The following is a 15,639-nucleotide window of genomic DNA, read 5'->3' on the forward strand; positions in this document are numbered from 1 at the left end:
TTAAAATGCATAATACAATACACTTTGACATGGTGAAAATATGTTACAGGGTATCAAATTGTGCATTATGATAGAATGAGGGTTTGCTTCAGTTTCTTCCATCTGCCAGATGTTACCATTTTCTACAGTGTATGTAATACACACATTTTGTAAAGCATTTCGGTGCCATACAAAATTGCAACTTCTTGTAGAGAACTGAAATTCTGATAGGTCTCTCTGGTATCCACAAAGCTTTGCTATGCCTGTACAAATGAATGGAACATTTTGCTCCATTCCTTCATTATTTTAATTATTACTTAATTTAATTTAATCTAGCATTTCACAAAAATAGCACTGACGCTATTTACAAAAGTTCAGTAGATGCAATAAATGAAAACATAACTATAACAACAATTTAAACCACCAATAAATACCTAAAAGATGTCACTCATATGGAAGAAGAAGAAATATCCGCAACATGTGTAGAAGGAAGGCATGGGATCATGCTTCATCCTTCTCAGAGCCTGTGAGATAAATCTATTTCCACCTCAGCACCTTCATAATGGCTTTCCACATATTTTGAAACTAATCCTTTCATTCCATACAGGAGAAGGTAGTGAATATGCACCTTTCACTTAAAGGAGTGGGGTGTTGTGGTAGATCTTCTTGTGGAAATCACTTAGGAGAGTTATACTTACCTGACTCACAACAGAATATGAGGCAAGAGCAATTGTGCTCCCCTTAACAGTTTTCTTCATTGCAGACCTTTCTCTGAGCCAGTAGTAAATGATATTGGTAGTGGTTTAACATTTCTGGAGAACATCTGCACCTGGTTCTGAAACGTTGACCCCTGAGAGGATTACTTACCACACAGCATTTTGCTGGGCTAGAGACAGGTTCATAACAGAGCATTTCTTTCTTCCTACAACCCCAAATTTGAAAGAAGAAAAGCTGGACAGGAATAACCCAGCTTCAGTTGCCTATATGTTCTGGTAACCTCTAGGTTAGGTTACTGCAATGTGTTATACACGAGGCTGCCTTGGAAGTCACTTTGAAAACTGCAGCTGGTGTAGAATTCAAATACTGAATTCAAAGTGCTGTTTTTTGTTTTTTTAAAAGAAATACTTTTATATATTTAAACAAGAACATATACTTCAGTGACATTAAAATGTCTGGCCCACCAAAGCAACAGAAAGCTTCAGGGGTTTCCAACTTATAAAAAATGTTTTTCTATTAAATTGGCCACTGTGTTTAATCAGCACTATGTATTAGTTCCTTCCTCTTCTCTTCACAACTGTCTTCTTTGCATTTTGATTCAGATGCGTCAGTTGTTCCTGCTTACAGAAAATCCATGCAATAAGCAGTTAAATTCTTAAATTAAAAATTAAAAAATCAGTTTTCTGTGGCTACTTAACATGCTCAGTCCCCACTGGACTGTTTTGGGCTACATCTCCCCACTAAGTCTCTCTGTGTTTTCTTTCCTCCTTCGGCAAGTCTTGGGGGTTCTCCTGAGCATACCCCCCTCTGGTTTCTCAGCACCCCTGATTTAGCTGTTTGACCACCATAACTCAGTACCTGAGTTCACTGTTATAGCATGTATGATTAATGTTGTTTTATTGGGTTATTTGAAGAGATGTTGCTACTTTCCCCCCAGATCGCAGCGTTTAAATTTTGATGTGTCTTCTCCTAATGGAATTCTCCTCTTCAGGGAGGCCAGTAAGATGATTTGCACTTACGGTGAGCAACTGTTGATGCTTTGTTTTATATATATATCACTTTGCCTTTTTAGAAACAAAGGAGTTTCTCATTCTCATTAAGCAAGATTTAGCTTCCAAATACGTTGATATTTGCAAGGCCTACTCTGAGAGATGATGAGTTTAGACTGTTTCTGGACAGCAGGTTGCTTTGTATACACCAACCTTAGGGACAGATTCCAACAGGGCAGCCTCCATCCCTCTAGCACCGCACTTGCGTGATCTTTTGCCTATCAGGCTAGAAGCAAAATAAGGCAATTTGAAAAATAAGCTAGTAGCTCCTGTATACTTGGAAGTTCCCTACGTTCAAAGTATATCAGTTCGTTTATGTGTTTTTTAAAAGTTAAAACAAAATCAAAACAACCCCACAAGAACCTGTGAACTTACATGACCTGTTGAGTGTTGAGGACAGTTGAGACCCAGTAAATTGAGGGTGTCAGTTGGAAGTGGGAGGGAGGAAAAAAAGAAAGAAAGAAAGGGAATGGCCTTCTCAAGCCCCTAAATAGCAAAGTATCAGTGTTCAAAGATGCATGCATAAATTTCCAAACTGCATCCCTGAGATCTCCAGGTAGGACTGAAACAGCTCCTTTTTGTCATGCTGGAAAGCCACTGCCTACTGATCATCATCATCATTTTTAATTTGTATACCATCTTTCAATCTTACAATACTCAAGGCGTTTTACAAGCTGAAGAAACAAAAAATGTACATCTTATAACAATCTAATGCAATACAAAAATGTGATAATAAAACATAACTTTAAAATAGGTAACCTGTATCAAAAAAGTAACATTCAACAATCACTAGAATAGTATTAAATAATAATAATAACATATAAAAGTTAAACAGAAATCTGCTCAGCAGTTATAATAAATTTCTAATCAATAAAAGAACATCAAGACACAGTACATAAAATAATATAATGCAAATTGAGAAGCAGAGACTAGAGGGTGGGGCAAGGCAGGTGGAAAGAGGCCTTGCCTGATGGAGTCTCTCCCCTCACTCTCTGCTATATTTGCACTCCTCTGTCATCACGCTGTCGACTAAGGGCACATATCTGAGTGGAATCCAGGTAACCAGTTAAGCACTAAGTGGTCTGTCATTGTACCACCCCTGCACTACACCAGACTTGGCCTTCAGTTGTGTTCCATGATAGTGTAGGCTAATCAGAAACTCTGCGTATAGGTATAACGGATTCAGATGTGCTAAGTATCAGAAAGTGAGACGTAATTGTTCTAGATCCTAATATATGTATTGTTCTAGTGTTTGTGATGGGAGCCCCTTGTATTTTTAGCAGCCCTTACTACCTTGCCATTACGAAAGACTGACAGAAAAAGTAATATTTTCAATATGCTGTTTTTTATTTATCTACATTCTGTCATGATATACTTTGATGTAAGTTTTTAATTTTGCTGGAGCTTTCAGCTGTTCTAGCAGTTACCGTCCAGGGTCAGATTCAAGGTTAGCCACAGTAGCACAGAACAATTTCCTGTTCTCATAGCCCAGGTAACATTTGGATGTGGATTACATTTACCACATTTTCCAGTAGCCAGGGACATTATTTCTAATGAGCTTTAAATTGCTTCTAGAACATCTATTGTGGAAAGCTTAGTGTTGTAATCCATTCCACCCTAGCAACATAATAAAATAATGCCTCTTAAAAAAAAGTTAAATTGTTCTTTGCTGTGTAATAAATATTATTTTTTAATAGATTGCCCATTTTAATAATGGACTATATTTTTTTGCCCCGTTAAAAACTCTTGTTCCTTTATACTGAGCACTCATGGCATTTACATTCTGTAGCTATATGTATTGGCAGTTTTAGCATCTGATAAACTCGTGTAGTTTAACATCACACAATATTCTCTTCTTTTAGTGATACTTGCAGCATGTCAATCTGATTTAAAGAATGCCTCAGTTCTGTTACTCTAAGAATCCATACTCCACTGGTGCATCCTGCAATTGTGTGAAGCATGCTGTTCAAATTAGTTTCATTTTGAAATAGGGGTGGTTTTCTTAAAGGTAAAGGGACCCCTGACCATTAGGTCCAGTCATGACTGACTCTGGGGTTGCAGCACTCATCTCGTTATATTGGCCAAGGGAGCTGGCGTTTGTCCACAGACAGCTTCCGGGTCATGTGGCCAGCATGACTAAGCCGCTTCTGGCAAACCAGAGCAGCACATGGAAATGCCATTTACCTTCCCACCGGAGCGGTACCTCTTTATCTACTTGCACTTTGTGCTTTCGAACTGCTAGGTTGGCAGGAGTAGGGACCGAGCAACGGGAGCTCACTCCGTCATGGGGATTCGAACCGCCCGACCTTCTGATTGGCAAGTCCTAGGCTCTGTGGTTCAACCCACAGCATTTTAAGACCATTTTCTGCTAAATAGTCACTATTGACTAGCCTATTGCTAAGTCCGCTTCTGTAACTTGAAACTGCAACCTGTTGAATATGCCCTCCCCGTCCCACCTTTACTTCCCCTCCCCTAACAACAAGGTTGCAGTAGAGGTGCTGCAAGCAAACCACAAGGTTTGTGCCTGCTGCCTCATTAATTGGAAATTATCCCAATAGTGCAAGCATACCCGGCCTTGTATCCTCCAGATGCTTTGACTACAACTTCCATCAGCCCCAACCAGCTTTGCCAGTGGCCAGGGATTGTGGGAGTTGGAGTCCATAATATATGGAGAAGGTTGATGGTTGGGAGAGACTGAAACAGTGGATTGTGGGTGTGCTTGACCCCTGTCCATCCCTCCATGTCTTCCAAAAAGATGAGAACAATATCAAAGCACTGGAATCATGAAATCAAAGTGAAATTTAAACACCAGCAAGCACGTAAACAGGTGAGAAGATGATTGCATGTTGCACCCTTATCAACACAAGCTTTTAGTAGCTCTGTTATTAGGTCAGAAGGTGCACAGCATATAGAACAGAACTCCAGGTTGATAGCATCATTCATCAAAAGCATCCTGGAAATAAGCCTATATTTTCCCCAGTGTGTGTTTTGGCCAGGACTCTCAGGGAATGCACAGTTTGGAAATGAGTGGCACACTGAAGCAGCTCATTGTTCTGTTTGCTGCCTGCTTATTATCCAGCTTCTTAGCTGCCACTTCCAATGTGCCCTTGATCAATTTGAGATTCTTGTAATTCTCAGAGCACGTGTGTCCTAAAATCCCCCCACAGATACTCTCTAGCTTCCTTTAAAATTTGGCTTAAAAATAATCTGTGAAGTATTGGAGATCTTTTGGGGAGGGTGGAGACTCGGCAACATTATACTTTGTGAAAAATTAGAATACCGTATTTACACGAATCCAATGCACCATCGAATCTAATGCACACCTCAGTTTTCAAAGCCTTGAAACCAAAAAAATCTAATGTGCCATCAAATCTAATGTGCACCCTAAGTTTCATTACCAAAAAAGGTGTGCATTACATTCGAGTAAATACAGTATTGCTCTCTGTCGAGTTAGAATTAGGGGTTAGAGATGGCTGTGTGTTGGGCTGTGAATAGGAGCCCTATGCACCTACAGGAAGGAGAATTCTGGACCAATCAACCAGGCTAGGGGTGCTAGCCAGCTTGATCCCCTCACAAGTATTCATGTTAATCCCCTTACTGTGTAGAACAGGCATGGCCAAACTTGGTCCTCCAACTGTTTTGGGACTACAACTCCCATCATCCCTAGCTAACAGGACCAGTGGTCAGGTATGATGGGAATTGTAGTCCCAAAACAACTGGAGGGCCAGGTTTGCCTGGTGTAGAAGGATGGAACAAGGGCAACTCTTTTATAGATAGAGCCCAGGAAGTTGTGTTTTACATATTACCAACAATAGTTTCCCCTAAAAGTGATACTTCTCAGGTAGTCTGTGATGTAAAAGTTTTAATCCAGCGTGTTTTCTTCGGATCTTAGCTCATTTTGCTCTTGATTATCCTGTTATCCATTTTAGAACTGTTCTCAGTAACTGGTCAGTATCTTCTTTCGAGGCTATTCTTTACAACTATTCTTAAACAGATACCAATCTCAAGTCAAATACCTTTACAGGCCTCATATGCTAGTATTTCCACAAGTCAGGCAAGTCATGGAATGGAGTTTAGATCACCAGCAGAGCCAGTGTGATGTATTTTTCTGGGGTACAGCAGGAGCCATACTCACTGCAGGTGTTGGCCAATGGAGCTGTGAAGTCAGTGCAATTTTCACTGCACCAGGGACTTGGAAGTTGAAGCACATCAGTAGACTCGAGCTAAAAAGTACTCATCACTATATTCCCTTCAGCCCAGCAGCTTGATGTGCAGTATTTCTCCCCTTTTTTTGCAATATCTCAAGGGCCATTGACAGGTGTCTTATCTCTTTATCATAGGTAGCACCTTTACAAAGGCCTCTGAATTGTTCAGCAGATCTCAAAATAGCCATTGTCTCAAACTAAGCATGCCAAACAATTGCATTACTAGAATAAGGGGAAAGAATACTGAAGCTTTAAAAACAGTAATTCATTCTTATGGCCTGGTAAAAGTAAACCACCTGTTTATGCTCTGTATTTAATGTTTGTATATAAATAACCATGTATTTTAGAATGACCATTTATTTTAGAATATGCAATCTGTAGAACTTGGTATCAATCTCACTAGAAGAAACCACGGTCAGTTTGGTTCTCCTGCCTTATTGTATTATTATGGACCTTCTGTTTAAATATATTGTTGTGATTCCTTTAAAATGTTACTATTCTAGAATATCAATGTTATGGGGTGTTCGGATAATAATAAAAACCCAGTAAAATGAAAACATGAAGCGACACAGTTTTCAGTTTTTTCAGTTACTTATGTCAATTCCTCTCTTTATCCCTTATTCTCCCTCCCCCTTCCTTGAAAACAGGTAATCAGATCCTCTCCCTTGGGACTCTGTCGAAAGATCAAGTTTATCCATTGAAACTCAAGGGTATCTCCATCTGTTATTCTGCACTCAAATCTGCTTTGTGTGGAAATTATGTCAGCTTTGGCGTCTTCAAGTTGTATGGGGACAACCACTTTGACAATGTACTTCAGGCCTTTGTCAAAATGCTGCTTTCAGTATCCCACAGTGACTTGCTAGTAAGCAATTATTCGTCTTGGGAGTCTTTATGCAAAATATGAAATCACCACCACAGGCTTAAAATGGAGAGAGAGGGGGATCTAGAACAACTCAAAGGCAGTTCTTTTTAGTCTCAGCTACCTGCATTTATTTGCATTCTTAGAGGCAAATATACCATTAGTATTTCCATTATCTCAATTGATAAGTATTCATTTCAAAATATTTAAAATGCATCATAAGGATAAGAGGATATTGGTCAAATTATCTTCTGTGTCTAATACCTCTCTTGAATGACAGTAGGATTGTTTTCCCCATTGTTCTAATTTAGCTTAGCTGCCATAATGCCTTTTCTGTAACAGTGCACACCAACAACCTTTCTTTATGATATTTGGGGCATATTTTTTCTGAAATATTAGTCTTCTGACAGCTATTCATATGGGTTTAATGGCAACGATACTAACAGTCCACTACTTGGCATACGGGAGAGAGAAATTCTGCCATTGTCAAAACTGTAGTATTGAACCAAGTCGTTTGTTCTTTCAGTACTAGATCAACTGGGCCTTGGCTATTTTAATTTGCCTTTTATTGGTTTATACAACTCACCTTGTAGAAAACCATTCATGGTTGTGGAAAAATGAAGTCGGGCATATAAAGCCAGACTCTCTCGTTATAATGGCTAACCTATAAACAGTTCTATGCAGAAGCAATTTTTAATTGTATAAGGAGATATGCATTGATTGAATAAGCAGTTGAGTCAAGCAGGGCATGAAAGACCCCTTTTTCCCTGCAAAAAAAAAGAAAGAAATTAGTGGGGAGACTTGCTGACTTTCACTACTTGCCAAAATATTCCCAAAGAAAGTTTGAGTTAATACATGAGGCCTAGACTCGAGTGTAGTTTTGAGTCTTCAGCAGCTACAACTGATGTGCATATGCTAGACATGTACCAGATAGTATGGAAGGGCCAGTCAAGTTCCCCTTCCAGTAAAATCCCCACATACTGTGATCAGAGATGACCATGGTCTAAAAGCAGTGTGTGGTGGGGAATATTGGATTTGGATTTCTGTAAAACTGAAAAATAAAATTTATAAAAGCATGACATAGTGCAGCATTTTCAACAGGGGAATATGTGGAAGAGCCAATAGGTGGTAGAATGCCACAGGAGCAGGGTTTTTTTGTAAGCAGTTAATGTACTGTGATTTATTTAGTTTTTACAGCAGCAATAGGATAGTTGTATATTTCTCCCTCAAAACACATGCCCCCAGATGATTAAGCTATTTTCAGAGTTTGAAGGCTAAAATCTGGTGCATATCCAGCCCAGGACACTGATTTCAGTAAGAGCCTGGAAATAGACTATTTTCAATTTTAGGATTCAAATCCAGGGCATGATACTCTTAGATGACAACAAGGAGCAAACAAAGCCATGCCTGGAACGGAATGTTGTTTGGGCTGTGTGGATGTTCTGTTGCTCCTTCACACTGTCCCCAATAACAGCTAGGAACATATCTGTGTTTGCAGAATGGAAGCAAGGTTTGCTAATGTTTTTAAAAGTTAAGGATAACAACTGGTAAATTCTTAGGTGTTATGGCTGTTCCTTTGTTGCTCAGAAGTAATGGTGCATGTTCTCATTCCCTTTCCCCCCACAGAGTGTGCCTACATGTGCGTAAATGCACACAATTATCTCTCCTCTCTCCAGTAGGGAAGTCAACATATAGACAGAATTGTGTGTTCTATACTTTGAATATTGGCCTTAGTTAGCAGGGGAATCTTAACACCTTGTGCAGCTCCTTTCCTCTTTCCATACTTAACAGAACGAAGTTGCAAAATGATCTGATCTATGAATAAGCTGACTGCATTTGCATAATTAATACAAGTTTCAAAATGCAGATTACTTTGGCACCAGTTTGGTGGTCTGTAGAACAGACTAAACACAGCCCAGGGTGTATCTTATGCTGGGTTTGTTTCCAGTGTAAAATTGATTTAATGCAGTAGATAATCCAGAATGCATTGAAGTTACTTTGCAGGTATTTTAATGCAATAAATGTTAATAATCCACATGGAGTAACTTTTCATCTGTCTCTTTCTCTCGGTCTTTCCCTCCCCCCAACCCTAGCAATATCGAAAACTAAGCCAGTCTTATTATCCACTCTTGGAATGTCTCACCCAGGACCACATGAGTTTTATCACCAGTTTAGAGCCTCATGTACTAATGTATATATTTACTTCAATATCTGAAGGACTTACTGCACTGGGTAAGTACACCATGCAACTCAGCTAAGGAAGAGTGTGAAAACTACTGTGCAGCAGTCAAAAGCAATATGGTATAGCTTCCAGAGAATTTAATTTTGTTGCTGTGACTCCAATGCTGCACAGTATTATTATTTTTATATAAAATGGTTATTTTGTGGGCTAATTAACAGTTCTGGTCCTCAAGCAGTCATGGGTATAGACATCAGCTCATGGACGTCAGTAACATAACTCCCAGTGAATTTAATGACGGATAAATATGCATATTGCTGCCATTCGTTAAGAACTTTTGATGCTGAACCATGGTCCATACACACTCCTCATTTAAATCCAACTTTTGTCCCTTTCTTCAGTGTTGCTCCAAACAATTTTTTAAAAAAATGTATAATTCACTCTCATCACAGAACATTCTAACCAGGGCATAGTTTCTGTAACTCATTCAACCTTACAAACAAGCCTGTCACCAATATTTTCATTTTGCAGAGGGAAATGAATCAAGCAATAGTAGTTCCCTTGACTTCATTGGTGGGCTGGAATTTGAATTCAGGCTTCCTGGTCCAAGTGCATAAAATTGCTTCATAATGAAACTTCCCATGGAACTGGATAATGTTTCCTGTTCCTAAGATAGAGTTGGGTGTTTGTGAGGATGCTGGATGTTAGTGGGGGTGTCAGAATACTGGAAATTCAACTGTCTCTCAGTTTGATGGATGGATTGATTGATTGATTGATGGATGGATGGATGGATGGATGGAGTTTAATTGTATGGTGCTTTTCTGCAATGAGCTGTGGCCAAAGCACCACACAGCAGACATTCAAAGCATTAAAGCACAAATGCAAACACACGAAATACAGAGCATGTTGGTAAATTCACAAATGTAACACCGACCAACTCGTAAGCACTCCTTTTGAAAACTGCAGCCATGGTGTTGACATGCACAAGCAGTGGGCAAATACCACCCAACAGTTAAATACAAAACTAGGCCTTGGATGTGTGGGAATGTTCAGGGATGCAGGAGAGGATATATTGTCCGATTATATCCTTATCCAACTTGTGTTAAGAAGTTCCCCAATTTCAGCAGAGTAACATTCCCTTTTATTTTAAGTTTGCAACGGCTGCGTTTGCTCAGGCTCGCTAAAGCTTCTATAATAACTGTTCTGGTAATTTCCCCTTATTCCCTCAAAAAATATAAGAGACGACACAGTCTTTTACAAAAGTATAAAAAGAGTTTACTCACATTCTGTTCACAATCAGATCCCAGAAGGCAGACTTAGCTTAATGAAGTAACATACACTTGGAATCTATCTCATAAGAAGACAGTCCCTTTGTCCTCTCTTGGCTGGAAGCCAAGAGGGCATCTTTGGCTCAGTAGATGTTGTGTCTTCGATGCATGTGGTGAAAGAGAGAGAGATAGCTGCCCTGCCCTGTGCTTTTGTCATTACCTGCATAGGTGAGGCCACACCCACCTCTAGTCACATGCAGAGGAAGTCTGTCCCAGCCCAGAAGGAAACAGGAAGTTTACCTGCTGGCTGGACAAACATCCCTCCCCATGTGTAAACATGTTCACTCTAGCAATGTTGTACTTGACTACTCTTGTGTTTCACATCCCACAGGATGTGCTAACATCAGACCATTAGAGTAAGCAACCTATATCCTGTGCTTAGTAGAACAGAAGAGCATCTGCTAAGACGTATTTGTTTGCTTGTTTCAAGTGTTAGCCCTTTCTGCCTTGTGTCATTGAAGTGCTTGGCATATATTGCGGATTAAACAGTAGAGCAAAAGATGTGAAAACCCACATCTTAAAACTTTTTGTTTTATACAAGTATCCTGAATGGAGGTACTGTGTGCATCATAGTTCCACACTTTACAGTATATTCAATACTCTGCAATAGTATTTATTCCTTTGGTATGCCCTGGTTGTAAATCATGTGTAATGGAAGCCCTCATATAGACTTCACAGTAAAGATAAACACTTTCAAGAGCCCTTTTCTAAAGTGTTTGCCTGGCTTTTCCACATCCGACTGAAACCTTTTAATGTATCTTGTATGATGTTCTCCCTAATCGCCATGTAAAGCTTTTCTAATTTTTCTGTGATTGATAACATACTGCCATTCATTAACTAAAATGAAAGCATGGCATTTTTTTGGTGTCCTGCCATTTTAATTGGATGTTAAATAGATTAATTTGTTTACTTTCAAACTCCCTTAAAAGAGATCATTTAGGTATGGTGTAAAAAGAACCTAGTCCAGGAACGTTGCAAGCATTGCACTTGTACCTCTTCCTGCTATCTTCATCTTAAACGAAATAAAGCTCTTAGATTATGGTCTGTTCAGTAATGCTGTCAAGTGTTGAAAATAGTTCTTCCATCTATGCTTATTCATAAAATGCTAGGGCCAAATGGGCCTTTTCAAGTAACAATAAATAGCAGCAGCACCTTGGTGCTAATGTAATAGGAAGTTGGCTTGAATACAGATGTCATATTCCCTTTTCTCATTAGCCAGGTTGCCTACCAGATGTTTCATGGTATCACTGCTGCAGACACTTCCCCTCTCTCTCTTTGTTTACCAGAGCAACAATTGTCATTCCTCCTCCTTCCCTTTTAACTTGCCTGCCTGCTGTTTGTCTGTCTGCCTTGAGTAAAATGCAATAAGGACTGCATCCACGTTCAACAAATGACTCTGCTTGTCCATTAAAATCAGCGTGGGGGTCTTGCATCACATCCTCCTCTGTTACACTCTTACAATAAGAAGAAAAATGAGTGCCACAAGCATCTTTGATATACAGTTATGGGAAAATATAAGTAGCTCTTAATACTTAAATTGCATCCTCGTGAGCAGATGAGAGGGTAGACCTCTCCACTGTGCTGCTAAGATCACTTACAGAGGAATATAAAATATCTACTTGTACAGTATCAGCATGTTTAGAACAGCTACTGGTTTCTAAATGGATGTTAGTGATTTACTTTGTGTTATTCAATTTTAAAACAAATAGAGTCAAAGCACTGGTTTAAAAGTACTGCAAAACTCGCTTATGAAATATGCATTTCCAAATACATTTCTTAAAGTGTTCATTACTTCCATATGCAGCTACAAGGCCAGAAGCCTTTAGAAGTGAAAACATAATGGGCCTGATCCTACACTGTTCACATAAGCCGCCCTCATCCCCTTCGCTATTCAGCAGCTATTAAATACCTAGGGCTGAATTTGTGTTCAGTTATTACCTTTATACAGTCTAATCAGGAGGGCTAAAAACCTGGTAGTTGATTTCACTCAAACCTTTGTACTGCGTAGCCGATTTTAGGCCAGGCAATATGTTTTTCTTTACTAAACATTGTTTGAAGAATCTTGTCCTCTTCTTTTTAAAACACACGTTTCTTTGTGTGCCGAGTTTTTGTTTTTCAATAAGGGAACCACTATTCCATTCAAATAAGGAAAGCGCTAACATTTTATTTTTATTTTTTTAGGCCCACCTGCACTCTACCTAGAAGTTTTAGAAATCTTACATCCATTTTTGCTTTTTTATTCAAAAACAACAACTTAGTTTGGACAGTACCCTCCCCCTGATCTTATTCCTGCACATTTCAGGGAGAAAGAATGGGCCTCCCCACCCATCTACATGCCTGTTTTACTATATGTTTGTATAAACATGTAGCATTTCAGAATGGCATGCATGCCTAACATCCAGTGCACATAGACCAGAACAGCACCCTAGATATCTCAGAAAATGCCTGGAAGCTTTTTGCATTATTTGGGCCTATCCACATTGGGTATTTCTTATCCATGTCCTATTGAAGTGTTATGCTTACATGTGGACATTGAGTGGCTTCAGAAGCTGAACTTGTCGGCCAGATGGGTGGGTAGGGAAGGCATAGGAGTGGCCAGGATTTTTGTTAGGTGGGGGAGACAGGACCTCAGATTTGTATTGATTTTTATTTATTTAGGGGGCAGCTGCCTCCCCTTCACTACGCCCATGAGGGAAGGTATGCTCTTTTCCCATCCTGTCCACCCAAAACATAGAAGAAAGATTGGGGGGAAATATCTGAACCAGGCCCATGCAGTTGCCTTCCTTGGGTGGCCAACATAGTAGATTAATTCTGCACTTTGCAAACAATTACTTCATATATCTTGATGCCTGGAGTTGTGTTCTTGGTCACATCTCTCAGACCTTTGTTTGAATAATCACCTCAAAGCAGCAGTCAGGTTCTCGATTGAGATTTTTCCTCCCTCCGCTTCTATGTCACAATCAATACTGCCCTTGGAAAAGATTTTATCAGAAATAGAATTACAAGGGGAAATGGTGGAGTAGATGAGAAATCCGCCTTCCTCCACCCCAAATGGGTAGGGTAGTCACTGGTCATCTACATACATCTTTCAAATTCTACTTTTCACAACCTGTTCAAATGATCCCAATGTCAGAAGTGAAAATCCAGCCCCCCCCCCATGACCCACATTGAAGCTTGTTTGTTTTGTCCCAAAGTACTCAGTACCACTGCATAGTCCCACCCTACATTGGTCATGCATTGGGTTCCACTTCAGCTAAAATCCCAAGGACCAGACAGAGAAGCCCAGAGGGCCTGAAGTTGCCCGTCCTGTTATAGGGGGTCTAGTTTTCATCAGCTGTACGCCATAATCATCACAATTATAACAAATAAAGGCTTGACATATCTTGCTTTGCATGTCACGAGTCCATCTCATATATTAGTTTCACCTTTTAAGTTGAATTACTGAAGTAAATGAACTTTTCCACGATAGTCTAATTTCTTGAGTTTCACCTGTATATCAAGTAGCCCTGAGATCACAAGTCATTGCACTGCAGAGTTCAAACTGCCATGCCTTGGGAGAAGGAATTGCTTGGTTCTGCATTTTCTCCCATTTTGGAATTTAAAATATCTTGATCTTAAGTGTCAGAGAACTGCCATCAGTGCAGGAGGGAGAGAGCAAAAGCCAAATGGATTATAGAGAGCCTCCAGGGATCGTGGGAAGTAGCTCCTCTTCAACGGAGGAGAGTAAACGCGGCTCCAGTGGAGAGGAGGTGCAGGAGTCGGAAGTGGCGAGGCGGTCCCAGGACTCCTTGCCTGGGAGAAGCGGGGAGGGAAGGGGTCCTCCGCTGCCCACGCCCTCTTTGCGCAGAAAGCATTCGCACAGAGAGGGGAGGCGCAGATTGGGCGTCAAGAAGCTGCTTTGCTGGGGAAAGTTTAAGAACCGCCCACTCACGGATTCTGCCAGCGACTGAGTCAGCCACAGGAGAGTGGCGCTCCGGACAGATAAAGTTTATTTTGGCAGCAAAGCCAAGACTTTACAGCCAAGTAGGGAGATATTTGCCTGCTTGCTCCCGAGCAACACCCTTGGAAACACAACATTAAGCTTTGATCCTGCACTTGATGTAGTGAATTCTGTATGACTTGATATGTAAGGATGTCCAATTTATCCGTGTTAGATTCAGTACTTACATGCTGGTGAGATGATAAAATGATATAACCATGTATGACAACCTCAGCAGCATGGTGAATGGATGGGGCATTATTATGAGAGATGGATAATAGATAGATTGGGTAGATTCTACAAATAAAGAAACTCTCTGGGAAAGAGATACGAAAGTTCACCTCCATTTGAAGCCAGTAGAAATGGGGATTATCAGAAATTCACAGGAATGTTCATACTTGGTAAGATTAAGAGAGTCTTGAGACTAATTGTGCCTATATTGTCTGCAAAATCCTTTCTAAGACCTCAGGAGAACTTAGCTTAGGAGAAAATATATTGCAATGATGTTCAAATACAAGTAAACTTGAAAACAACATTTATGAAGCAGAACTGGCACAGATCAACAATCTGGCGTCTAGAGAGAAGTTCTCAAATGCTCACTGCAATATTGGCAGGTTTCCACTCATCACAGTTTAGGGGGATACACTTAATTGAGTCTATCATACACCTTCTCTTTCTCTTCCAAATGAATATTTTAACAATTTAATTCTTGCACCCATCCAAAAGCTAGGCAATCAAAACCAATTCTATGGTGACCTAGATTTGCAACCCTTAGAGTCAGTTGTCCTCACTTGGGAGCAGGTTGAATCCCCAAATGCTGGCAATCTCCTACGAATGTGATTGTTTCTTATACCAGCCTCCGTTCCATTTTCTCCTTCTTTGAACAAAAAGGGAGACAAATTATCTGTAGTAGCTTAAAGCGTGACTGCCGTTAGAACTGAAACAGAAGCTGCACTTGGATACAGAGTAATGCTAGAAAAAACTATGGTGTGGGAAAAGAAGACCGAATAACCCAGTAAGGAGAAACTAGATAAGATTGCCTACGTTTATAAACCGGGCACAGATAGAAAATAACCAATCTATTGTTGCCATATGCTAATGCATATAAGCAAACAGACTCTGTTTTCATTGAACTGAGGCAGCATGTGTTGGAGTAAGGTTATGATGATATAATGGCAGCATGAATATTTTTATCCACATTACAAGCTGAGCAGATAATTCTAAATAAAAAAATTCCTTCCAGTAGCACCTTAAAGACCAACTAAGTTAGTTCTTGGTATGAGCTTTCGTGTGCATGCACACTTCTTCAGATACACACTAACTAGATAATTCTAGTTAGTGTAA

The 15,639-nt window shown here is 39.9% G+C and overlaps 1 protein-coding gene across 5 annotated transcripts in view; it reads left to right on the forward strand.

Moving 5' to 3' along the window:
- RANBP17 (RAN binding protein 17) overlaps positions 1-15,639 on the forward strand; it is a 179,188-nt gene that overhangs the window by 131,923 nt on the left and 31,626 nt on the right. For all 5 annotated transcript variants that reach the window (XM_083493750.1, XM_083493747.1, XM_083493749.1 and 2 more), the window contains 3 exons: positions 1,634-1,716; positions 6,598-6,812; positions 8,903-9,041. In XM_083493750.1, the coding sequence (XP_083349876.1) occupies positions 1,634-1,716; positions 6,598-6,812; positions 8,903-9,041 (437 nt within the window). The remainder of the gene's footprint in view (positions 1-1,633; positions 1,717-6,597; positions 6,813-8,902; positions 9,042-15,639) is intronic.

The sequence above is a fragment of the Podarcis liolepis genome, assembly GCF_965112155.1.
Source record: "Podarcis liolepis genome assembly, chromosome: 3".
Classification (NCBI taxonomy): Eukaryota; Metazoa; Chordata; class Lepidosauria; order Squamata; family Lacertidae; genus Podarcis; species Podarcis liolepis.